Raw genomic sequence first — 27,920 nt, 5'->3', positions numbered from 1 at the left:
AAAAAGCATTAATTTTTCAACACAACATGCAACACCAGGTAACACTGTGAGGCTCTTAATATTTATAAGCTCTAAGTGAGGCTCTCAGTCAGAGTTCTATACATTGTAGACTTTATAAATGCATGTGTGGGAATGTTGTCCCTGTTACAAAACATCAAAGAAAGTGCTATCGTACCACTGTCCACTGTCAGATAATAGCCACTATAGAATAGCTTTTCAACCCATTTCCACTGCATGGTACCAGCTCAACTTAACTCGACTCTATTCTTTTTTGAGTTTTCCATTTGGCAAAGCTGGTACCTGGTAATGTTTTTGGTATTACCTTCGTCGAGGTTCTAAGCGAGATGAGCTGATACCAAAAGATGACGTGGAAAAACTGCGGACCACAGATTCGAGAGAATTGTCAATATCACTCAAAACACATATGCTAACTTTAGCTACCAGGTACGCATACCTTCTTGTGTCTTTTGTACTTTTGTACTTACAGAATTGTCTCTTTAATTGAACTCTCATTTAGTGTTTCCCAAACTCTCCTATTTTTTTAGCAGTCTTTTGTCTTGCTGCTCTCAGCCTTTTCTGAACAAAATTTGTCTCCTTCACATCACGGCAGTTTCATGTGACATTAATTTGATGACTGGCTACATTGAGGGGGTACTACATCTGTGGTAGAAAATAAAGTAGCTGGTACCCAAAGCGATTGGAGTCAAGTAGAGTCGAGTTGAGCCGGTACCATGTAGTGGAAAAGTGGCTTTGTATTGTATTGTGTCCCTCTGACTTGCCATGTGAACTGAGAGCACAGAGTGGGCGTGTAGGAGCCTATCTGAGCACTCATAAATGACCTGTTCTCTGGAATCATATCTGTCTCTGATGAAATGGGTCAAATCGTTCATCCTTGCTCTCTAGAATGTTTCATTCCACTCATGTATTTTTAATGAAGTAATAATAAAGTTTATTTAAGCCTCAGTGTCCATATTCCTTTGTAAGCCTTGACTAAAGGCAGCAGAGTGAGTACTTGACTACAAGTCTCCCAGAGCCATTTGAGCAATCAAGTTCTCCTGTAATTAATTAGTGATGGGATATTTTAACAAACAGAAGCCCTGCTCTGGGCCTGAGCTTCAGCTTGTGGCATTAAAACAGCAGTGTTATGCTTCCTCATAGGATTCCGTCGACCTCTTTAGCATCTCATTTTATCATGAATTTCTTTGCCTTTTCATAAAAAGGCAAACTCCTAAGGTATTTGTGTAGGCAGGAATGATAACTGGCTCACTGCTGGCTTACAAACTAATCCCTGCATTCATTCCACTGGACATATTGCATCTATCAATACATTTTCTAGTACAAGCTAACAAGGTGCTAACATAACAAAGAACATATCTTAGCTGTCACCAATGCTACCTGCCTCCAAATAGTGGAGGAAGAGACAGTTCTCTAGTTGAATGGAATAAGTTGTGACACCAAACTATATCACAGGACATCCAGCCCTTCAGAAGAAAGAGACAATCATGTTGTTGGTAAAGGTGTTGTAGAGATATGTGCATATGAAGTTGCTAGAACAATCTGAAGATCACTTTTTGGGGGGAATTTTTACCCAGTTCAGTCAGTTAGTAGCTAGGTCTCACACAGTGCTACCAAGCTAGGAGGGTAAAGGCTAGCTTCCTCTGAAACATGCAAAGCCTCATTCAGACTGCTGCTAATGCAACATCATTGTACAGGTCAGTGAATTTGAAGGAAAATGCTAACTGCCAATTCTGCTACATCTGCTAACAGATGCACCACATTGGCTAGCATCACATCGAGGGCTGCCATCCTGCCCACCCACAAAGGGCAAAACTGATTATTCTTTCTTGGACTCCTGCCCAAGGATGGCTGTGGCATCACCAAATAACACATTTTCGTTATGTTATTTGATCCAAAGACCTCAAATACTGTATACATTTTTTCTCATAATTTGCCAATGATTTCTAACTAGTTTCAGAATGTTAGCCTGGCAGTTACAGGTTTATAGGCCTCTCCCCATTCAAATAGATAGCAGCCTGCTCTTGTATGACTAGAAAAAAATGCTAAAACTTTGCTATGATTAATATCTGGTGGTTTTCTGACAGTTTGCTAGGGATTAACATGTACTGAATGATGTGGCGTACCAAACCTTTTGGTATTTCAATCTTAATGATTAATTTTTTATTTCTTATTATTATTATTTCTCTTTGAATTCGGTGACTGCCTGAAAGAACCTTGGTCTGGTTTAGATATTTTGCTTTTTTGTATGTAGACCTGGACTCTAGCATAAGACATAAGAATAAAAAACTCCTTGGTCATTCCATCTGAAGATGAAAGAAGTCTCGATGTGTGTCTTCTGGATAACAGTTGTCGTTCTCAGCTCATACTGTGAACCTGACTCAGTCATGCAGGTGTATGCAGGCTGCCGTACAACATCCAGAGGATTCGATGCTTTCTCTCTTGAGAGGCTTGACTACTGCAACTCACTCTTGTCTGGTCTTCATATGTGGGCCTTCAGGCCCCTGCAACTTATACAGAATACAGCAGCACGGCTTGTCTTCAGTCTTCCTAGGTTCACTCATGTCACTCCACTGCTGCGCTCCCTTCACTGGCTTCCTGTAGCTGCACACATCAGATTTAAAACCCTGATGCTTGCCTACAAAGCCAAAAATGAACCAGCCTCTCCCTACCTTATGGCACTGGTCAAACTGTACCTCGAGCCCTTCGAGCTTCAAGTACAGCTCGGCTTGACCCAGATATCCTTCCAGACACATGGAAGACAAGTGTCCAGACTCTTCTCTGTTCTGGCATGCAAGTGATGGAACGAACTTCCACAGGCTGTCTGAGCAGCAGACTCTCTCGCGGTCTTCAAACACAGACTGAAGACCCACCTTTTTTTGCAGCTGTAAGTGAGCACTAATCTAAGTCGCTCTGGAAAAGAGTGTCTGCTAATGTAAATGCCGCAAATGTAAATGAGAACTTCCATTACTCTAGTCTGTCTAAGCATGAGCGTCAGCCTGCGGCATTCATCAAATACGCAAATATGCTGAGCAGTAATGCTAACATGGCTAAGGCCACAAGCTAATGAACAGATGACATGTGTTAGCGCAGAGGCTAAATTACACTCTGTGTCTCATATTGAATTTTTTAAAAAGTAATTAGCGTGGAGGCTAATGTAATGAATTCTTAATTGATATCGTTATCAAAGGCTGACGGTTTGATGGATGTTTAGTGAGTGGAGCTGAGCAGAGCACAATCAAAGGAACGCTGTTTCATCCAGCTCCAGAGATCATCTGTTCTCAATTCCTTCTAATATATGTTATTTCACAACTGAGGTTTGTGAGAGCCTATATTTATTGCAACATAGGGACAGCATTTTAGTGCTGTGTATTCAAGCAGATTTTACATGATTCCAATGTGAAAGTCATTTTTGGCTTTTGTGAAAGCATCACACGCCCCCTCTACAGTAAATCGATGCTTACCAACAAGGTTGCCTAGCACCAGTTGCTAAGTTACCACTTGACCCCTGATGTTCCACTACAGGCAGCAATACTAATGTTATGTCAGTTTCTAAATATAGAAAGCGGTCTGATTTACTCTCTCTCTCCCAGAGAGCCGGCATCTGCTAGGCCAGGAATAGAAACTCCATGTCTTCAAGGGCAAAAAAAAGACATTCTTGTTTGCATGTTGGCCTTTTTCAGCTATAGAATAAACACATGCGTATTGCGCATGTGCATGCTGCAGTTTCTAATGCGCTCTGTTGCTATTCATTAAGGTTGAGGCCAGAAGCCTTTTCCTTCAGCCCTTTGGCTCAGAGCTTTAAAAATCAATCAAGCATGCAATATGTACATCACAGCACTGGCTGTACATTCACAGGTCTTGTACAGCTGCAATCTTGAAAATACACGTTTTTAAATGGTTCTTGGCTTGGACGTATTGTTCTAGGTGAAACCGTTAACTGATATAAAAGCTTTATGTTAAATGAAGGATCTCTAAACAATCTGCAAAGGATCCGTAAAAAGGTTTTTCATATTCACACATCTCATTTACAAAACTGCTCTTTAAAGAATTTACATTGAAGGATTTTTTAGGGAACCAAAAGTGGTTCTTCTATAGCATCACTCTGAAAAATCTATTATGGCACTTTAGGCCATTTTCAGCAATAAAATAAACACACGCATATTAGGCATGTGCATGTTGCAATTTCTATTGCGCTCTGTTGCTGTTCATTAACATTCAGGCCAGAAGCCTTTTCCCTCAGCCCTTTGGCTCGGAGCTTTAAAAATCAATCAAGCATGCAATATGTACATTACAGTCCTGGCTGTACGTTTATATTAGAACATCATTGTTTAGTCAATTATGTAAAGGCCATTTCCGTTCTGCTTTGTCGGTGTGAATTAGGCATTAGCGTTTGGAAAATATACACCACATTTTTTACAGATCATAAGGTCTTCTAATCAGCAAAACACTGAGGTTTCATGCAACAAGCCTGAGAGGTAGCAATAGCCCACCTCTGCATGTATTGACCTCACCACAAATAGCCGTAGACTGGACAGAAGGACTGGACAGACATATAGAGAATCGATTCCGGCTCTAATTGCTATACCTGAGTCTGGCACAGCGTAAAAGAGCTTGGATATGTGTTGGACTCAGAAATGACAACAGGGCTTAAGTGAACAAGACACTGTGACTGGTAAAGACAAGCCAGGATTGCCATACTGCCTCCTTCTAGATTTGTTGCTGATATGTCTCATCCTTCTCTCTCTCTCTCTCTCTCTCTCTCAGTCAATACGAAGCAGCCACCTACATCTCTCTGTGTGCACCATCAACATGGAGACAGATTTAACTTCCCACCGACACCTCCCCCTCAACACAGCAGCTCGGCCTGGGAGAGAACCTGAGTGTTAGAGTAGATATGTAAATATGAGGACATAATGGTATTTACTTCACATTTTTGGAAACATCGCTGGCTGAGAACTAGTCATATTTAGCACTGTAGTGCCTGTAGTTTTAATAGTGGCCTGTTGGATTTAAAATATCAAACAGGCCGCTATTACCAAAAATACAGGTTTTAAACAATTGGCTCACTGAAAAAAATTACACAATTTTGCCCTCACCCCAGCTGTAGGTGACCAAGAAAAGTCTGGCATTCAGAGTTTGCTTCTTTAGCTACAAAGCTAATATAACAAGAGGTTTTGGATGATAGAGACATTAGCCTTGTAGCTTCAGCATGAAATTAAAGAAACAAACTTCGTCTAATATGTCTTGGCCAGGAAAAGGAAAATTGTGTAAACTTGATGTTTTGGTGAATAATTTCTTTAAGTAGTTTCTGTTTTTATTCTGTTATTTTTCAGCTTGTTCCACTTGCGTTCATTTGCAATCCTTTGGTTATTTAGAGTTTGTTGCCTTCTGTATCATCTTTAATCACCTTTTTCATCGCAGTGGGTAGCGCTGTCACCTCACAGCAAGAAGGGCCTGGGTTTCCTGGCCAGATGACCAGGGTCCTTTCTGTGTGGACTTTACATGTTCTCCCTGTGTCTGCATGGGTTTCCTAAAGGTGTTCCAGTTTCCTCACACAGTCCAAAGACATGCAGTCAGGCAAATTGGAGATGCTAAATTCCCCCTAAGTGTGAATGTGTGTGTGAATGTATATTCTATATCAACAAAAGTATTGGGACATGCTTCTTAATCATTAGATTCAGGTGTTTTATTCAATTCCATTGCCACACCTGGATGAATTCAAGCACCTAGCCATGCAATCTGCCTTTACGAACATTTGTAAAACAATGGCTTGTCCTAAAGAGCTCACTGAATTTGAGAGTGGTACGGTAACATGATGCCACCATTGCAACATGTCAGTTCACAAAATTCATCCCTCCTAGATATTCCATGATCAGCTGTGAGTGGTATTATTGAAAAGTGAAAACGTTTAGGAACCACAGCAACTCAGCCACGAAGTGAGAGATCATGTAAAGTTAAAGAATGCCAAGAGAACATTACCTGTCTGACTGCATTATGCTAACTATAAAGTTTGGTGGAGAAGGGATAATGCTGTGGGGTTGGTTTTTAGGGGTTGGCCTAGGCCCCTTTTTTCCAGTAAAGGGAAATCCTAATGCTCCACACTCCAAAATCTTGTAGAAAGCCTTCCCACACACGTGGAAGCTGTTGTAGCTGCAAAGGAATGGGCAAGAACAAGAAAAAGAGAGGCCTCAGAGCTGGGGACAAGGAGGAAATGAAGCAGGTGCAGAAGGAATTAAAGATGAAAATGAAGGAGAGCAAGGACAGATTCAGGGAAAAGCTGGAGGACAAGCTGAAGCAGAACAACAGCTGGGATATGTGGAGCAGAATAAAGCAGATTACAGGTTTTGAGGCTGGTGCTAGACAATGCGAGGTTGATGCAGCATGGGCCAATGAGCTGAGCCAATTCGTCAACGGATTCAGCACTGGATCTCTGGTTGCTCCTTCCCCACACACTCTTGCAGCCCACACACCTCTGCAGCATTCACAATGGCCCTCCACCCCTTGATTCCTGGAGCTAACACCATAGGTTCTACTACTTTCAGCCCTTTAAATTTTCCCCTATGTCAGCACCCAGTATGGACTTCAACCCTGGGCAAACTGTTACTGCAGATCAGATTAGGGATGAGTTGGTAAGACTTTGCCAAGGAAGGGCTGCAGGGCCAGATGGCATTAGCCCAAGGGTCCTTAAGGCCTGTGCTGACCAGCTTAGTGGAGTTACTGCAGCACCTGTTCAACTTTAGCCTAAGAAATGGTGAGGTTGCAGTGATCTGGAAGACGCAAGGTCTTCCAGACCACTGGAACCTAGGCTAGTTCCAGTAACATAGGCAGGGTGCCCCATAGCTATGAAAGACTATTGACCAGTGGCGCTCACCTCCCACATAATAAAGACCGTGGAAAGACTGGTCCTAGCTCATCTCAGACCTATGACAGACCATGCACTGAATCCTCTGCAGTTTGCGTACAAACAGCACAGGTGGTCAGTGACACCGGCGCTCTGCAAGGGACAGTGCTGTCTCCATTCCTGTTCATGCTTTATACTTCTGATTTCATGTACAACTCAGAGACATGGTACCTACAGAAATTCTTGGATGACTTTGCTGTTGTGTGTTGGTGATGGGCAGGAATCTGAGTATAGGATTGTAATCAACTCCTTCATTGATTAGTGTGGGAGAAACAACTTGCAGCGTGGCTAAGACAGAGAAATTGGGGTGGACTTTCAAAGATACAGGTCCCTGATGACTCCTGTTTCCATCCTGGGAGAGGAGGTGGAGGTGGTGGGTAGCTTGGGGTGTATCCATACAATAAACTGGACTGGTCATACAACACAGTGGCAGTCTACGGGAAGGGGAAAAACAGACTCAACCTCCTAAGGAGACTCAGGTACTTCAACATCTGCAGCAAGATGCTAAGCATGTTCTACCAATCAGTGGTAGAGAGTGCAATCTTCTTTGCTGCAGTGTGTTGGGGTAGCAGCATGAAGGCTGGGGATACTAAGAAGCTGAACAAACTAATCAGAAAGGCTAGAAAGGTCATTGAGATCAATCTGGACTCCCTGGAACTGGTCATTCAGGAGAGGATGCTGGCTAAGCTGCTGCACATCATAGACAATGACTCCCAACCGCTACAGAGGGCGTGATCTTTTTTTACATCATTTTTACGTTGTGTAAAAATTTTATGATGAATGGACCAATAGAAATGCTCCAAAATCACTTGGAATCAAACATTAACTTACATAAAAAGGTAAGAGGGTTTTTGCCTTCTCCTGTAAAGTTACTATTTTGGAGATACTTGTTCACACTGAGATGCTTTTGGGAAACTGGGTCCAGATTGTGCTGTTGTATGATAGCCAACATTCTATGAGAAATATAATAGATCTTTATACTTTAGCTTCTATAAACAGTAAAGTAGGCCCTCAGCCTTGGCACTGCACAGTGATTCTCTGCAACAGCAAATTCTACAGCGCTGTGAGTTATCTGAAAATAATCCCTCCCTGCTTTTAATGCACAAACACATGCTGCTTGGGTGAACACTACCACAGTAGACGATCTGTGGTGCTAACTAAATGTGTGATGGGGTGCTGGCAAGGTGAAGGGAAAATGAAGCAGCACCTGGCTAATATCACACACACTCACACACACACACACACACACACACACCTCAGCTCTGTTTGTCCATATTAAAACACAAAAGCCTTTCACTTCCACCAACTGGCCTGTCGTTTAGATGATAGAGCAGACCAGGAGCTCTGCCAGAGAACAGGATTGGAGCTTACACCAATCAGACAGTAAACACACACACACACACACACAAACACACACACACACACACACGCACACATATACACACATGCAACTCAATCAAGAATGTAGACAGTGATTGATAAGGCCATTTATGAGGTAGCGTTATAGATGTGCATTGTGCATACACAATTACACACACACACAAACACACCGAGTGAGTGTGGACAGTGACGGATACACTCATTTGTGAGACAGACACGCGCACACACACACACATATTCACATGCACAGAATAAACAAGACTTGGTGGAGAGATAGCTGTGTGTAATTGGACATGTATTAATTCACACAACAACATCCTCCAGTTTGATTCCTGCTTCCACAGTGAGGATTATTGAAGTAGCTGGAGTAATAAATTAAAGTTGTATGCACAGGTTAGAACACACATCAAATTACAGTTAAATGACGTTTTGTTGACATGTTTAAAGTCAAATGACATGTTTTATTGATTTTACAAGTGAAAAGTGGTAATAATAATAAATGAACACATCCTCTACAGGGAACTAACAAAATATGGCATGCATTTATCTGCAAAACATACACTATAAAATGTGCCACAACATTTACTTATAACAGTGTGGCATCTATAATGTGAACAGCTAATTATACAAGTTTGTTAACTGACCTATCCTTTCTCCATGTCTTTACTTACTGTTGCTGTGTCCAGCAAACTTGGACTAACTGTACAAACTAAATTGACCAACAGACACTTGGACTAACAGACTAAAAAGCTCAATGGAAAGCTTTGAAGCATGCGTAAATGTTGGCTGATTTAAGTTAATAAAGGCTTTTGGAAACCCTTTTTGTTAACTCAATCAAACAGGGGAAATAATGGATTTAGGCCCAATCGAGCTGGATTATCTGGGGAGATGCTGTAATTTGAATGATTACAAATGAGATCTGTGAATCCAGTACGAATCTGCCAAGTCTGCCTAGTAATAATTCAAAGTGAATTACCCTTTATAATTCACCAAACTTGAAGCCCCCTAGGTAATAGTAGTCCTGTTCAATTCAACATCACAATAATCTCATAATAAAACCAGTTACAAAAAACCTGAAGACAAGACTAACAGCTAAAACAGAGCTTAAATTGATCTGATTCCTTAATAATTCATAACCAGACTATTGAAATCCACAACAATTTGGTGTATATTCCCTCTTGTACACTATGATTATGCACCATCATTTCAAAAGGGTGTCACCCCCACACTGACACGAGATCGAGATGTAAAGTCTCTTCTCTCGTTCAGTGTCCCGTTTTGGCCCCATATTTGCCATCCAGCTGCAAAATGTGTTGTTATTTGGAAGTGTGGCGTCTGTTCCATAATGCTGATGTAAACATTTGCACGATGATGTTTCTATCCTGGCTATCCTATTTGGAGAAATTACACAGATCTTTTAACCCATATGACTCTGCACAGATATTAATATGCATATTTTGACATGACTCTTATTATGCTACAGTTTCTCATCAGGGTGAAGCTTGTCCAATCTTGTAACAGCTGCAATGAAAGAGCACATTTGTGAGCAGAGCTTGAATAGGTCAATTAACTGTTTAATGTTGAGTTGAAAATTGTGGCGAATATTCATTTTCAAGCTTTCTCTACTCCAAAAACTTTTATCTATTGATGTCTTCCTCTAGTCTTTCATGCTTCAGTTTTCTTCATCCTTCCTTCTTCCACTGCCTCAACCTTTTAATTTGAGTTTCTGCTGCAGTCCCATTCCTCTACCTGCCTTTGAATCTCATGGTCACCTTGTCTCACTCTGGGGAATTGCAGATAATTGGGATTTAATTTCCTTTCTACTCCTCTTCAAGGGTAGATGCCCCCTCTATTCAGTGTACAGTTTACAAAACTGCAGTGCCTAGCGCGCCCCATGCTGCCTCCCTTTTTTTGTTTCAAACAGAGCTCTTTTAAATTTAAACGCCTTACTCCTGGGTTTGACGCTGCGTTTGTTGATTTCCGCGGGGCAGGGTAATCCCTCCTGAAAGGCATTGTTACTTCACAGTACGGAGCAGTCAGTAGCTGCAGGCAGTGCGAGGCAGCAGGCCTTTCTTGCGCTTCCCTTTCAGATAAGAAAGCATCCATCTCCCATCGTATGTGTGTGTGCTGCATCATGGCTGTGCTTCATGTTATAGCGTCTCTCCAGGGGAGGTGGAGGTAATTGTGTGGATTGCAGTGCACTTAAAATGTGTGAGCGCTTTGTGGAAGGAACAGACACTTGCTAGTATCTTATTGATTTCCTCTCAGCAACTCGCTGAACCCATGAGCAATTCCGCTGCCTCTACAAACAACATATAATTATACTCCAATGCAGCAAACACTTTCTTCTGTGGGGGCCTCAATGACCATAGCTGCTTTAAATGGATTTCTCCGTATAACGTCAATGTAATAGCTTTGCTGTCGGCCATATGAAAATGAAATATGTTGTCAAGTCTTTCTGATATGTTCCAAAACAGAACATATTTTTTTTTAAAAACTAATTATATAGCACATTTAAGTTATAGAATTAAGATCAATATAAACAGCAACAGCTAAAAAAACACTCTTTCTTTTCACAAACCATTGTTTTATTTAAATGATCAGCTTGAAAATAGAAAAAAGAACTGGACATCAGTGTGACTAAAGTTTTAAAAAGTTCAGTAGTTTTTAATTCATATTTAGTTGGAGATCTTTCATTCAGTTACGTTTAAGTTAGAAAAAAATATATATATTTTAAAGAAATCTACAAGGATGCTTTTCCACAGCTCCAAAGTTCAGTCTTAGAAGTTGGTTGCATTTTCTGCTTCTTATGATGTAAGTAACACATTCAGTGATGTTGAGTTCTGGGGTCTAAGGACCCCAGCAGCTTTTTTGTTGATTTTCACATTTTCTTCTTTTTTGTATATTTCTTTTCTCAGTAACAGTTTCTTGAGAGCTACACATCCTTTCAGACTCATAGCGCTGAGTTGTCTTCGCACAGTGGAAGGATGGACAGAAACACCTGTGAAACTTTCACTTTTTCCATTCTTATGCAAGTGGACTCTTACATCATATCTAATCTCCTCAGAAATATCCACTGAAAAATGAATAACTTGTACTTAATGGCTGTTTTCACTGGAAATTAAATAAATAAAAGAGGGTCTCTGACTTTTGCACAGCATCATACATTCTTAAAATGGATGTGCTGCAAGGGTTCTTTAGTAATGGCAGTGGTTATTAAAGAACTGTGGGAACCATTTGAATATATAAATAGTTCTTTGCATGGTTAAATGTTTTTTTCTTTGTAGTAGTCAGACTTAATCTCCCAGAACTCCCTGGGACATCACTTGACTGCTGCACAGTCAGATGTCTCTGTTCCCTGCATGGACTTGATCTCACAGAATTCTCTGGGAGATTATATGACTGTCACCATCAGCCAATCACCTGAGTACTGGTATGCCCCACCTGTTCCTTGTAATGATTGTTTGGTATAGTATATAAACCTGAGTGTGAAGATTCTTTTAATGGTTGAAAGATCCTTCATATGATGCCTTACCAATTTATCATTTCTTTCTAGAATGTTTATGTGAAGGTTCTTCACACTCACATTTTATTTTATGGTATTATGCAAAGAACTTTTTGTCCCCTTTATTTTTAAGAATGTAGAAGGATTGCACTTCTTCACACACTGAAAACATGAAAAGTTGTGATTTTATCTCCATAATATTATCATGGTTTCATGTGTGTTGTGTGGACATTATAGTTTCATGAAGTTATTTTTTATTACAGTTAATGAACATAATTTTTCAGTGCTAGTTTTTGATAATGATTATGCTAGATGTTAACATAATTAACATAATTAACATAATACTTAAGTGACTGTTGCACATGGTAACGTAATCATTTTGACAGCATTACTAATTGTGTTGTTGCTGTCACATCAAAACCAAGTGATTCCTTATTTACTTTCTCATTCATTCATTCATTCATTCATTCACATCCTTTGAAAACACTAGCAGCTTTTTACATTGTGTGATTTTATGATGAATGGAGCAGTAGAAGGGCTCTGAAATTAACATTTACATACAAAAAAGTAAAAGAAAAAAAAAAAACTTTTTCCCTTTTTCAGTAAAGCAATCATCTCTGAATTACGCGATTTTGTTATGACAGCACAGCGACAATATCTTTTCCAGCAAATTGCGTTTAAGGATGCACATTTTTGCAAAGAGCTCAGGAAAATAATATGACTACAGCACTAACAGGCCCACCACAGAGCACAAATGGCTATAAGTGAGCCTATAACTGTCCCATAGCTTTGAACTCTCTATGAACCAGAAAGCGCTGCTTGGCTATATGATCAAATAGCATCTGTAAAAACTCAAATCCGCTTTTAGTGTCACTTTGTAAACGGCTGTGATTATGCCCAGTGACGGGCACGGAGCAGAAATGCCATGAGCTGAGCCTCGTCCAAGAGATGAAAAGAAAAATGTGAAGTTAATTGATGCAGACACAACCTTCAAGATAACGAGAATTATATTACCCCTCCAATCTGCGGCAAGCCACCAGAAAGGAGACGGCTGCAATTAGGGGCCTTAATTGTAAATGTCAGGAAGGTGTAGCTGTGAGTGTGTGTGTGGGGAGAGCGTAACAGGTCTGCAGCCGTCACTGCTATTGGACAGGCATGACAGCTCAGCCAGGCGAGTCACCTTGTTTTTTTTTGGGCCACTTCATGAAGGCCTGTTGAGCACAAAAGGAGGGAGGATATAAATAAGACAGCTGAGAAAGGACTCAAAACTGCCACAGACTCCAGTCCTTAAAAACACCCCAAACTGTGCATTCTTAAAAAACCTCTCAGCTCTTTTCATTTGAGTCCTTTTTCCTTTCAAAATACTCAGTGTCACTTTCTTAAAGAGCCCAAATCAGGCAAAAATAATCAGTAAAAGAGTTTGATGTTAAATGTAAATATTGTCAGAGTTTAAAGTTGTACTGTTCACTCTCATGCGATTATTATTGACCTCTGAAGTTTTGACCATATTAGGTCAAATTTCTCTTTGAGTCCCGGTCTTGACTCACACTCAACTGCCAAAAATCTCGCTCTTGTCTCATACTTGACGGCCAGAAGTCTTCACTCAGACTCGACTGCTAAAAGTCTCGGTCTTGACTTGGACTCATCTGCTGAAAGTCCTTTGGCAGTTTTGAATCCTGCTAGGAATCTCGGTCTTGATTTGGACTTGACTGCTAAAAGTCTCAGTCTTTACTCAGACTCAACGGCTAAAAGTCTCGGTCCCAACTCAGACTTAACTGCTAAAGGTCTCAGTCTTGACTCATACTTGACTGCTAAAAGACTTGGTCTTGACTCAGACTCAACTGCTAAAAGTCTTGGTCTTGACTCAGACTCGGCTCTAGCGGTCTTGACTACAGCACTAATGCAAAATTACATGCAACAAGCAAGCTAACACTGTTGCACAATGAAATGATGCTGCACAAAAGTTAATCTACTGTTAAACTTTAACGCTGTTACAGACCAACACCAGCCACTCAAACTGCTTTTTGTGAGTTCAGAACATGCTTTCAGCATGTGGTGGTAGTATGAGAGAAGACTGACTGAGGGAGGGGAGAACTCCGAGAACTTGAGCTGGAGTTCTGGTCAGCTTCTGCCTGTAGCTAGAAGGCCAGACCCCCCCACCAGCTGTAGCAGGACTGATGTAGGACTGAGGAACAGGGAGGAGATGGGGTGGCAGTGGGGATTGCAAACACTTCGTCAGGGGAACGGAAGGTGAGGATGTGAATTTATTTGACATTACATTGGAAAAAGGAGGGGTTTCAGCCATGCTCCTCCCCCCGAACTTCAGTTATAACATAACTACATTTAGTGGCTTAACTCCCACGTTTGCCACAAAGCATACTGGTTTGTGTGTAGTATTTTGGTGCAGTTGTCAGTTTTATGAAAGAACTTTTTCTGTTGTTTTCAATGGGAGACACACAATTGGCTTGCTTTATGCTTTAGGTACCTGCACTCATGTGCTTTTCATGGCTGGTTTTTATGTGGAGTGCTCCGAGAGACCTACATTGAGAAATTTCAGCTTGAAGCTGTCAAGTAGCTTATTTCACATACATTTTTTTCTGTGCTGACCAATCAGATCAAAAGAAAGGTGGTCCTTCATGGACAGTAGCAGTCTTTGAGTACTCTGAACTGTATGATTTCACAGATCAAAATTAGCATGACATGAATAAAAAAAGTTTAGCTTGTTTTTACTAGCAGCAGATTACTTTCTAAAAGGACGAGTTACAGAACTTTCTGCCTGTACATATCTAAATGATAGCTAGCTAACACAGCTCATTGACAGTTACGACACTACTGTGGCTTAGCAACAGGTAGATGTTTAGCTAGAAAAGTTTAAAAAATGCAGAAAAATCTGAAAAATGTGTGAACCCCCCCAGTCTTATGATGTCAATTAAATGTGCAGCAGTGTTGGCTTGCGTGTAGCAGAATTTATATTTCGGCTTCTCAATGACCTCATAATTCAGAGGATCCAGCAATTGTTTGGAGGAAAAATATTCGTATGCCAAAACATTTTGGCTTTGGGCCATTTTGGTTTACCACATGACGCAATAGCAGCAGTTTTTAAAAACGCCATTTCTTTTTCCTATAGAAAAAATCAGCTTAGACCTAGAGTTCCTAGTATGGGCAAGATGGTAATTACAGAATGATGACATGACTTCTAAGGTTAATATGGAAACTAATCTGCAAAAACAGTTTTTTTTTATTTTTGTAATGTCACGAAAACCAACACGTGCATATATCTGCCTATTCACAGTGAGGTTAGGAGTATTCAGCCCAGAATGTGTTTTGAAAGAGAGATGATAAAAGGTAGCCAATCAACCTGTGAGGTACCTCAAAACAACCTGTTTAATTCTAAATGATAAAGACAAGTTGGAAAATGGTCAAAGTTCATGCAAATGACATTACATAACCATTCAGGAAAATGGAGAATGTGGGCCCTTTAAAAGCACCCTGTGATTCATTTTCTGACTTGTTTGGGGCTTTTGTTCATTTCTGTGCAGAGGGGACTTTAGGGCCTACCCAGCACCACTCATTCCAAGTGAAAATAATGTGATTCTGAGGGACTTGCTGATAGCATTCTTAATCATGAAGTTCAGACACTCTCTGAATACTAGACCCTTGGTTTTGTTTTTTGACCCTTAGGCAAATATTTTACAACTGCGTTGACTATCTGACAGCAGCGATGGGAATATTTTCTTTAAAGATCCTGTTGAGAGAGAGAGAGAGAGAGTGAGAGTGAGAGTGAGAGAGAGAGAGAGAGAGAGAGAGAGAGAGAGAGGGAGGGAGAGAGAGAGAGAGAGAGAGAGGGAGGGAGGGAAAGAGAGGGTAGACTGATGACTGTAGCCTGTACTCTGTAATCACCACAGCAGAGGCGTACCGCACTGTAATGCCCAACAGTGCTGTTCAAACTGACCCCTGAGAGAACCTGACCAGCGTATAAAGAAAGCAGCGGTGCTTCTTTTCTACAGTGCTTTACCTCCCTGTGTTTTACTCAGGCCAGAACAGCTCAGCCAAAAACACCTGACTCAATTCTCTGCAACATGCAGTCAAAGCTGAACATACAGCAGCAGAGAGCTTGTGTGTGGTGCATTTTATCAGAGAAGATGCAAAGACAGCAGCTGTACAGAAGGCCCATTTCACATGATTTTGAACTAGGGTCAAACCTGCAAGCCTCCAGGTGTTGGACATTAGTAGTGTCATGATTGCCTTGCCATGGCTCCACTCCTCCATGGTCCTGCTCCTTACTGGCTCCACTTCACCATGCTTTTTCTTTGCCGTTGTTTCAGTCTTACATGGTTTTCCCTGCTCTGGCCTGGGCCCTGCTGGGCTCCACCTTGATACCAGCAATTGCTGCCTTCCAGTTGACAATGTACGTTGGCTTCCCATTGGTTTCATAGCCACAGTTAGACTGAACGATAATCTTCCAAGCTGGATTTCAGCCTATCGGCAGAGAGTCTGGTACATTTCACCACATAGCCTGGCCAAGAAATAGATGCCTTCTCAGGAAGGGTCTGTTTGACTGACATGCCAAACAAGCAACAGAGCCCGCTGTTGGCGTGGCTTGTAGGGGGATGAAATTATGAAAATTTCACAGATTATCTTGCTCTAAAGGCTTATTTTTGTCACACTGTCTAGTGCTAGCAGCTGTATGCTATTGTTTACTAGAATTTTGATGGTAAACAATGCACAGGGGGCAGTCAGAATGCAGCTGACAAAAAAGTTTGTGGCCAGCTTTGTGTGCAAAAGATGCTCCATTTCTATGTAGACAAAAATAAGGCAAAGGTTTGGTGTGACCTCTACTTAAATCTACACTATGTAAGTTTTGGGGATTTGGAGACCTCTCTGGTAGAAATATGTAATTGCATGCAACGTCTGGAAGACCTTTTGTTAAGTTGGTTTTGCTTCAGAAACCTTTTGAATCCGATGAAGGTGAGCACCCAAGACTTGGTGTAGGATGAACATGTATGTGTATGTCAATCTACAATTGTCATCGTATCTTCATCAGTATAATGCAGATTTTGCGCTTGAGACCTAAACTTCAAGTCAGACCATTTTTTGAGACTGTTCGGGTGACGTTAATATATAAACATGCGTGACATGGTCCACAAAACTCCTGCAAAATCTAACCTAATGTCTCTGCCTTTTAAATTCTCATTTCAAGGTTCACAGGGCAACTCGCATCAGCACACAGACACCACATCAAATGCTGCACAGCATGTAAGTTGTTGCTGAACTAATCTTGCACAAACATGCAAATACCCTCCCATTACTCGGAGATACAAAACAAATGTGGAGCTTCAGTAACTTGCTGCTGTTGTTGATTTTGCTGCCATTTGCTCTTACATGGTAAAGAAAAAAAAATAGGTAAAACACATTTGGGTGAGGCCAAGATGTGATCAGTGTCTGATAGAGTTGGTATGGAATTTATGTTTTTATGAGTTTACTTCTCTGATAAACCCCATTTGTTAAAAATACTCTGCAATTATATCTGCAATTTTCTTTCTTTATTTGCTGTATTTACTTTTTGAATGCTCTCATTTTTCATTCGCTGTTCGGGGAGTCCATTCAGATTGGGTCATTCACCCGCATACACTACTAGATTAGATCTAGAGTCGAGTCAAAAAATCAAATAAGTTTGATATACTCTGACAGGTACACTGACTCCAGCGGGAGGCAAAAAGTCTGAGTCTGTGCCCTTTGCAAACTACTCAATTTTCTCTCCCTACCAAGCGCCACAAAATCTGCGGATCAGAGCCAACCAGCACAGACTCGACCTGATTGAGAACTGGGGCTAAAATTGGGATAAAAATCATGGCTTTAAATAGTCCTTGTATTTTGGTTTGCAGACACCTGCTCATTCAGTGTTTCTTCTGAAATCAATAGACAAATAGGGAGTTTGTCGCCCCTTTGCTGCAGTAACAGCATCTATTCTTCTGGAAAGGCTTAACATTAGATGTTGGAACATTGCTGCAGGGATTTGATGGCAAACAGCCATAAGAGCATTAGTGAGGTCAGGTACTGACATTGGATGTTAAGTTCTGGATCACTCCAACTCATCCCAAAGGTACTGGATGGAGCTCCATCACTCCAGAGAATGCAGCTCCACTGCTCCACAGCCCAATGCTGGGGGGCTTTATACCCCTTTAGCTGATGCTTGGCATTGGGATAATAACCTTACACTCTTGGTGACCTTACACGCTCAGTCAAATTACTTCTTTTAATAATCAATTGAACTTGCTTTATTTAACTTAAATGGTAACTTCATTGTAGGGTGCTGTTCATAAGGCTACATGACACCTACTTAAGTTTGTCATGACAACTGACAAAACCCTATATAAATGTTTATAAATGCTTATTCCAATAGGTGTCATTTGCTATAAATGTTACATTTGCCAATTTTTAACAAAGTTAGCTGATGAGGCCTTTATAACAGATGATGCCTATTAGAATAAGCATTTATAAACATTTATGTAGGGCTTTACCAATTGTCATGACAAGCTTATGTGGGTGTCATGTAGTCTTAAGAACCGTACCCTACAGTGAAGTGTTACCACTCAAATAAACACTTTTCATTCAACATATTTATTTAAAATGTTCATTCAACATATTTATTTGAAATGGCTTAAACCAATTTATTCACTTGTTATTAAACCATTATTTACAGTGTGGGCTCATGTGCAGCTGCCCCAGAATGGTCCATTCTGAATGGTAGCTATTCTATGGAGAATATACAAGCTGTGTATGCACAACTGAACTTTGTCAGAGCGTTAAATTAGCTGGATTCGCTGATTAGAAGGGGTGTCTAGATACTTCTTGACATATAGTGCACATACTTGGGGTAATCTTGAAGAAAGTTCTTTCTAGTTATATTTTTGGGGTTACCTACCTGCAGAACCTAAACAGAAACTGTGAAACCTCAGCCTGAAGTTTTCTCTCACTGCCAGATGCTGCTGTTGCCTTCTGCCCCCTAATGCTCTGCTCAATGCATGCTTAATCTATCTTTCGACACACACACACACACACACACCTATACTTGTTTTTGTGAATTGTGGGGGTCACCTGGAGGAATTGTCACATTGTGGGGACCACCCTTTCCAAAGGTCCTACAGACTTGAAAAAAATCATGCTTTGTCAAAATGCACTTGTGAATCATAATATCACTTCAAATTTCAAATATCTCACCATAATGGATTCTGACCTGACCTGGAGGTCACTTGTGGGGACATTTCAGGTATTGAGTATATCTGAGGACCATCATTACACACATGACCCGTTTTCATTCTTTGTGAGGACCAGTTCCATGCTGAGAAGGAACACTGCTTTTTTCTTCTTAATGCAAACAAAATTACTATTCCAGATAGATGCATTAGTTTAGAGACGTATTTATTAGTAGCAGAATAGGTATTAGATGTAGAAAAGTTAAGAACATACTGCAGCAACTCTAACAAATATGCATCTTGCAATAAACCTTTTACCTTGAACAACCTTGTCCACATGACCAGATTAACCAGACCAAAGAAAACCATCAAAATTAACAATTTAAGTTAAATAATAAAGCTCTGGAGATTCTCCATTCAAGATACAGTATGTGTTGACCAAGTCTTACACCTGTCTCTGCAATGCTGTGATGCGATTTTTTACGTAGAACTTAACAGCTAACCAGTCTCTGTTTTTAAGTGCCAGTGGTTCAGCTTCTATACAGCGAACACAGTCAGCTTTTCCTGGAACTTTCCAGCTTTGAATGAACCTCATCATGTGGTTCTCCACAGCATGCATTTCATTAACACTCCAGGGTGTTCTCTTACAGGGACCTAAGAGATAAAAAAACAAACAAATCAAAAGAAATTTTCATATGCATAAAGTGTCATCAAAGCTTTGATCTTTAATCAAACATGCATTTGGCACAAACGGCATAATTTATTTCAGAATCGATTGCGTTTGCTGTCATTTTACAGGAATTTTTAAAAAATGACCAAAAAATGAATGAGATGACAGTTTAGAATTTCAACTTTTATTTTCTGATATTTACATCTTGATGTGTTGAACAACTTAGAACAGGGCACCTTTGATGGCAGACCACCCAATTTTTAGGTCAGCAAATGTATAGTAACAGAGTCTTAAAGTAAATTAAAGCAGATAACACTTTATATTTTGTTGTGTATCCCTTGCTTGCAGTAACTGCATCAAGCTGGTGACCCACTGACATCACCAAACTGTTACATTCTTCTTTTGTGATGCTTTTCCAGGCTTTTTACCACAACTTCTTTCAGTTGTTAATTTTTTGGGGGGTTTCTCCCTTCGTTCTCCTTTTCAGGAGGTGAAATGCTGCTCAATTTGGTAAAGGTCCGGTTAATGCAAGAAACACCTGTTAGTCACATGTTCTAATATGTTTGCTAACTGGAAAAATGGGTGGGTTCAAACAAAAGTTGCCATATTCTGACATCTAGATGTAAATATCAGAAAATAAAAGCTGATCTATGAATGAAAAATGAAATTCTGATCTATCATCTCATATTAATCTTCCGAGCAAAAACACAAAAGAATTGGCCTTTACATTCCAAAACTTTTAGAGGAGACTGTATGTGGAATATAGCCGCAGTAAACAGTTAAACTGGATCAGGGTTGTAATTTATATGTATAAAATAGAATCCAAAAGTCTGATACCACTAGTGAAAATGCTTCTATTTTGCATTGTTTTGTAACTTATTGCCAAGTTTTTAATTAAAAATTTTATCAGCATGACTGTGTGAAAAGTATTTTGTACAGTATGTCCCCATTTGCTTTAATGACAGCATGTGTTGGCATGTGTTGTCAAGTTGGCATGGACTCTACAAGTTTGTGTAAAAGCATCTGATGGGTAGATCAAATGCACCTGAGAGTCATATGAACACAAGCTTCAAGAGATAAGACTACAAAACAATCTGACATTTTATACAAAGACCTTAACACTGTAATAGTGACCAAAAAAAGTGCCAAACCTTGCATATTTCTTCTTCATTTTACTTAGTCATAGCTTTGCTTTGTTTTAAAATTTTCAAAAATCTTTTGTTCATTTATAATTTTGACTAAATCCCAAATTTCTAACGTGGTCTCAGACTCTTTGCTTTATCTTTTTATTTAAAAAAAAGTATTCACAAGCATAACACTAATAACAATAAACAAAATAAATAAAAAAATTAAGTTGAAGTTTAAGATTCGTAAAATTTTACCATTTGAGGCCGCTTGCACAACCTTTATCTTTAAAGCTGTTTTACCTAAGGTTGTTTGCCTGACTGTTCAGTCATGTTCACATGTGGGAATATCACTGTCTTGCTGTGGTTTGTATGAAATAAATAAAAAAAAAAACAAACAACAGATTTGGTAAATTAACTCTGTTAACCATCATTACGCATAGGTCTAACCGACAGACTGTACACGTTCTGTGTACAAACATAAACGCTAAAGAATCATCTTTGGATAATGACCTTACCTCTCTTTCTTTTAATTGACCTCAGCAATTGGCCTGTCTCACCGTCATTTAGCCCTGCACTGACTTGTGGTAAGGACAAAGTTGCATCACACTCTGAAAATAAGAAAGGAAGAGAAGATTAATAAATTTTTGGCATTATATTTTCCTTCCTGCCTTCCCTATTCTAATATACCTGATAAGTCCAATTCATCACATATGTAAACAAATATAAAAGTTTAAAATCTTTGGTTAATGACCTTACCTCTCACTTTTTTGTTTGACCTCAGCACTTGGTCTGCCTCCTCGTCAAATTGCCCTGCATTGTCTTGTGGCAATGACATGGGTGCATCACACTCTGATAAAGCCATGTAAATGTAAACACCTAGCATCATTCTGCCATATCCTGCTCCTGTAATGCTCCTGCCCCGTCATTTTTCTTGTTTGCTGTTGTAATACATTTGATTCAACTAATACTGAGTAGAAGTTGGTGTGTTACAGCAAGGAAAACACTAAAATTAGCAGACCAAGAGAACTCCCATGACCATTCTGTTTATCAAAACAACAGAACAGACACCACACACATTACTTATTTCTCCCCCTGTCATTAGGCAAACAGTACTGTAGAATTCAGTCCAGAAATACCTGAATGAAGTTTCTAAACTCTCCTAAACTGCTATCTTTGGCATATTCACTAACGTGAAGCTTTACCTCACTTATGCTGATGAAATACTACTGCTCTATTACAGCATTTACATAACACACATATACCGCACAATACAGATACGCTGTAATATACCCCATGTCCTGTAAAAAGTGTAAAAATGTGCATTTTGAAATATACATAAATACACTGACTGTATGCACTTCATCATGAATTTGCTGCATTTTTGGTCAATCAGAAAAATCCTGTAACAAATGCATTTTAAAATAGCCCTTCTATGTAAGTACATTCACAAATTTTTCTGACGAGTAGTTTTAGATCAAATGTATAAATTAGCTTAAAAACAAGATTACTAAATTCAGGGTCAAGATCTGTCAGGCAAAAGTACTGAGGACCTTGGAATGCAATAAATCCAGAACTGTACAGAAAGTCATAAACATTTACTACCTTAATTCTGAGGATAATATTAAAGAAAAAAAAAGATTGGGGTATGTTAACCACTTACCGGTCGTACTGCTTTCAGGCTCTTCCAATTCACTGTCCACTGTAACTTGCTCTAAAGGCAGAAAAAGAGCGTACAAATAAAAAAAGTTGTAATAACCATACTCTGAGGTATGCAAGTTATAGCATGTGTTCGATTCAAAAGATATCACAAATTATTTTACACTCAGTGTTCTGAAACTCTGTATGGCAACAAAAAATCATAAAATCACTGTGTGTTGTAAGAACGACTAATTGTGTGGTGTATTGTACCATCAGGATCAATGTTGATTTCATCAAGATTCCTCCCCTTGAATTCTGTCAAGCGACCCTTCTCAAATGCTAGGAGAATTTTGCTCAGTTTAGCCAGTTGGAGGGTGCCCTCAGGTAAGCGGTAAAACTGACGATGCACACGAATGTCATGGCCTAGAAAATCAGCCAACTGATCCAGCTCTGTGTTGCTGAGGTTTAACACTTCCGAGAGGGTTCCAATCTGTTTTCTTAACTTTGTAGAGGTGAGTGTGCTGGGATTTTTCACACCAGAAGCCTTTGCAAAATCCCGGATACAGTCCGAGCCTCGAAAGCAGGTCATTGCAAAAGGGCGTGCAAAGAGGTAGATATTTTCCTGAAGTACTCCACATTTACTTCGATTCTTTACGAGCACGTCAAGTGATTCTTGCATTGTTGGAGTTACAAGAACAGCAACCTTCCTGCCTCTTTTGCCTCTGATCTCTATTCGTTTGAAGTGTTGACAGAGCTTCTTTTCCAATTCTGAGAGGGCCAGGCAAACATCTGGATGAGGATCTGATGCATCTCTGGAAGTGTATGCAGACAAGGGCATGTGAGAAACTTCTCCTTCACGTCTCCGATTAAACAGCATCATTTGCGTCAGTGTGACCTTTGCTAATTGTGACCAGTGCTGAGATGAAGGCTCCGCTGACAGCATTTTACGGTAATGGTGCTCTTGCTCATCAAGATACAAGTGAAGACGTTTAACATCTTCGGTGAATGGAAGCAACTGAGGAGAGTTCCATTTGGCTTCCTCCAGTGTTCGCCGAGCTGTGGCTGAAATATACTCATGCCATCTGGAGCTATAGATTTTCTGGAAGCTGCTGGCCTCTTTTGCTGTTGCTTTGTCTCCTTCTATGGTGGCATTGCTTTCAACAAGCATAGCAATTCTGTTCAGGCTATGCCCAAGTTTCACAGCTACACTTGCTGATTCATATTTATTTGTGTCTTTGTTGTAACCAGCTGTCTGCTTAACTGCAGTGACTGTATGCATGAAGTTTTCAGGACGGATAAGATCTTTTAATACACTTAAGGGGTGTGACCTCTTGTGTGCATATTTGGAGTCTTCCAAGCTCTCTCATCTTCTGACGGATGTATTCGTGCATTTTAACCTGCGATCCATACTTATTATACAGATGCTTTCCAAAATCAATTATACACTGGTCATTCCGGACTGCAAGAGCCACTCTATCTTGATTCATGGCACTTATAAGCTTCCAAACACCATCAGTTACACCTGGTGGGGGAGGTGTCGCGAAAGAGCACAGAGCCTGGACACGGGTTTTTCCAGGTTTAGGTGTGGAGTCACCAGGCTTGAATTTGCAGACTTTAACATGTCGCCACAATGTTTTCTTTAAAAACAATCCCTGACAGTGAACACAAGGAATAAACTCTTCACCATCTGAGAGTTTTTTGGGTAACTTGCGAGGAACTAGTTTTCCTTTGCCTGTTTTCAATACAACAGAATTGTGCTCAAAATTACCTTTGTTACGCAGATACTCTAACTGCATTCTCCTTTTTTTGGATCCCTTTGGATGACTTAGTGCCTTCGCTACCTCCACCTCTTTGGAATGTTTACGCTCCAGGTGTCTTGCAAGTTTGGAAAAAGCTAAGCCACAGAACAAGCAGTGCTGTTTTTTGTCATACACTCTCCCACCATCATTCTTTTTGCTTACAGCAGGAATAATCACTGAGTGACTTGTGCTTTCTTGGTCAACAAATGATGTGCTGTCTGGAGTAAGTGTTTTATCACAGCTGCGAGAGTTCTGAGTGTCACTACTGCTATGAAGTTCACCGTTTCCGCTGCTGCTCTGAATCTGAGAGGTAGAGCTGCTGATAATGTTCTGACAAAGTGGGTTTGGGCTTGTACTAGTGCTCTGAAGTGGACAAGCAAGGGGCCTTCTTTTGCACTTTGACGATGGAAAAATTGTGCTACTGTCTGAACTATCTTCTGAGGTATCTGGAATATATTCTTCCTCACTCCCTTCACTGTGATCAGACAGCTCCTCATTGGTGTCAATACACTCATCCAAGTTATCAGGACTCTTCCCTCTGAACTTAAAAAACAGTGACAATTTAACTAATGAAATCCTGAACCATATATAATCCTGTCTGATGAAATGTAAAATATGAAATGAGAAATTTAAGACTTACTTGACTGCTTTGTCGTTTTCTTAGTGTGTTCCCAGCCCATGTGTGTTCCAATTTTCTGACCTTGTCAGCACCTGCATGACTATTGTCCATACTGCTTTTACTGGAGTTGTAATTATCATCAGTGGAGTCAAAAAGGTCATCTGAATAATCAGAAGTCTTCTCTTGTATCTAAGAAAAACAATACTGTAATTCATTTAAGGCACTCGATACTTATTGTTCAACTAATAATCCTAGAAAATAAACAGAAGATTTACACCAAAATGAATAAATGCAAGAAATAGAATCCATTGCAATAATCAAAAGAATATTATTTTAAAACTATAATGTGCTTATTTTAAAGCAGTTTTAATTATAACGCAAGGATATTCAATTTCACCATGTTTCAACCTCTAAATCAGAATAAACGTGGAGTAATGGGTAACGCCAATTTAACAGTCAACGTATTGTGGAAAATCTGATATTTAAAATTTATATTTGTTGAGTAATACTGCCAGATTATTGATCCATTAGACATTTAATTGTGTGATACAAAAAGAGTCAGGCCTAACAGAATGCTTTTTATTTTTCTGAGAGTTCATACAGACCCTTAAAAGAGAGGTTAAGGTCAGAAAAATAAAACAGAAGAAATTGCTTCTAATTTTTTTCCAGTATTTAACTACAGCATGCTGTATTCCACCATTACGAAAACAATACAAATATTATTAACGATATGTAATAATTTAGTGGGTATTGCTTATTAAGCTGACACCAAAAAAACTGATGTCAGAATATGAAAACACTTTTAAATACCTTTAAGGAAGTTCGAGCATTGGTCACAGGACCTGAAGCTGAGTGGCTTGATTCAACTACGGTCATCACGTTAGCAGCGTCCTCATATTCAGGCTACAGGAGTTTCAAATACCACAGTTAAACATTTCAATACATCTCAAACACAAGTATATCATTATTTAAAAGGCACTACAGAATTTCACACCATGTTTTATCAGTGTCTGCTGCTTCAAGTTAACCAGACAGAGAGATACAACGTTATAGAAAAGAGTGTGTAAATGACATCAATCTTAACATGAATCAAAAATTCATATTACACCCATAATGGGATTAATTATGAGAGTAAAAACTGCTATTGAGTACAACAGACCATATGTTCTTTTATGTGTTCACTGCTCTGCTGGTTCAGGTTGAATAGACGGGGTCCCCACTATACTAAACCTGACAGTGTGTGTAACCAATATCAACCTTACAGACTCGTGTACAAAGAGGAAACTATAACAACTTCATTTCAGACATTGAATGACATTGCTCATGAGGGCATTTAAACTGTAATTCAGAAACAAAGTCTACATATTGTCCTGTGAGTCTACTGCTATAGTGGAAGGTTCTACCTAGATGTGGTCCCCACTATGGAAGACCTGACAATGTGTGTAACCGATATCAACTTTACAGACTCGTGTACAAAGAGGAAACTACTACCAATTCATTTCAGACGTTGAATGACATTGCTCAGGAGGGCATTTAAACTGTAATTCAGAAACAAAGTCTACATATTGTCCTGTGAGTCTACTGCTATAGTGCAAGGTTCTACCTAGACGTGGTCCCCACTATGGCAGACCTGACAGTGTGTGTGACCAATATCAACCTTAAACACTTGTATAAAAACAGAAAACTATTACCAGTTCATATGAGACCCTGAATGACATTAATCATAGGGTAACCTACACTGTAGTTCAGAAATGTTGTCTATATGTTGTCCTGAGAGTCCACTGCTATAGTGGAAGGTTCTCCTTAGATGTGGTCCCCACTATGCTAAACATGACAGTGGGTGTAACCCAAACCATTCAAACATTTCTATCCTGAGATGGTCCCCACAATGCGAGACCTGAGAGCATGTGTAACTAATACAGAATTTCACACCATATTTTATCAGAGTCTGCTGCTTTAGTGGGTCAAGTTAACCAGACATGGAGCCACCATGTTATAAAAGACAGAGTGTTAATGATAGCAATCTTAATATGAATCAAAAATTCATGACACCCTTAAAGGAATTAATTGTAAAGAGGACAAACTTCTGTTGAGAACAATAGACCATATATTCTTCTGTGTGCACTGCTCTGCTGGTTCAGGCTGACTAGACGTGGTCCCCACTACGGCAGACCTGACAGTGTGTGTGACCAATATCAACCTTAAACACTTGTATAAAAACAGGAAACTATTACCAGTTCATATAAGACCCTGAATGACATTAATCATAAGGTAACCTTCACTGTAGTTCAGAAATGTCTATATGTTGTCCTGTGAGTCTACTGCTTTAGTGGAAGTCTCTATCTAGACGTGGTCCCCACTATACTAAACCTGACAGTGTGCATAACCAATACCAACCTTACAGACTTGAGTACAAAGAGGAAACTATTACAAATTCATTTCAGACACAGAATGACATTGCTCATAAGGGCATTTAAACTGTAATTCAGAAACAAAGTCTACATATTGTCCTGTGAGTCTACTGCTATAGTGGAAGGTTCTACCTAGACGTGGTCCCCACTATGGAAGACCTGACAGTGTGTGTGACTTATATCAACCTTAAACACTTGTTTAAAAACAGGAAACTATTACTAGTTCATATGAGACCCTGAATGACACTAGTCATAAGGTAACCTACACTGTAATTCAGAAACAAAGTCTACATATTGTCCTGTGAGTCTACTGCTATAGTGCAAGGCTCTACCTAGACGTGGTCCCCACTATGGCAGACCTGACAGTGTGTGTGACTTATATCAACCTTAAACACTTGTTTAAAAACATGAACTGGTAATCGTTTCCTATGAGACCCTGAATGACACTAGTCATAAGGTAACCTACACTGTAATTCAGAAACAAAGTCTACATATTGTCCTGTGAGTCTAATGCTATAGTGCAAGGTTCTACCTAGACGTGGTCCCCACTATGGCAGACCTGACAGTGTGTGTAACCAATATCAACCTTACAGACTCGTGTACAAAGAGGAAACTATTACAAATTCATTTCAGACGTTGAATGACATTGCTCAGGA

At 39.8% G+C, this 27,920-nt stretch overlaps 1 protein-coding gene and 1 long non-coding RNA gene across 2 annotated transcripts; both read right to left on the bottom strand.

The window, feature by feature from the left end:
• Positions 1 to 19,190: 19,190 nt before the first annotated feature.
• On the bottom strand, positions 19,191 to 23,709 carry LOC118813683. Its single transcript, XM_036579142.1, has 5 exons — positions 22,706 to 23,709; positions 22,458 to 22,508; positions 21,554 to 21,646; positions 21,313 to 21,405; positions 19,191 to 19,654 (listed from the first exon to the last, which is right to left on the bottom strand). Exons 1-5 carry the CDS (start codon positions 23,601 to 23,603, stop codon positions 19,446 to 19,448), a joined length of 1,344 nt encoding a protein of 447 aa, XP_036435035.1. The 5' UTR covers positions 23,604 to 23,709; the 3' UTR covers positions 19,191 to 19,445.
• A 427-nt stretch (positions 23,710 to 24,136) lies between these two features.
• LOC118813684 lies at positions 24,137 to 25,756 on the bottom strand. Its single transcript, XR_005007670.1, has 2 exons — positions 25,664 to 25,756; positions 24,137 to 25,042 (listed from the first exon to the last, which is right to left on the bottom strand). It is a non-coding gene; the product is annotated as an uncharacterized LOC118813684 (long non-coding RNA).
• Between the last annotated feature and the right edge of the window lie 2,164 nt (positions 25,757 to 27,920).

This window comes from Colossoma macropomum, unplaced genomic scaffold (genome assembly GCF_904425465.1).
Source record: "Colossoma macropomum unplaced genomic scaffold, Colossoma_macropomum, whole genome shotgun sequence".
NCBI classification, from domain to species: Eukaryota; Metazoa; Chordata; class Actinopteri; order Characiformes; family Serrasalmidae; genus Colossoma; species Colossoma macropomum.
Note: the sequence above shows the minus strand (reverse complement) of the source record. Positions and strands in the feature narration are given on the sequence as shown.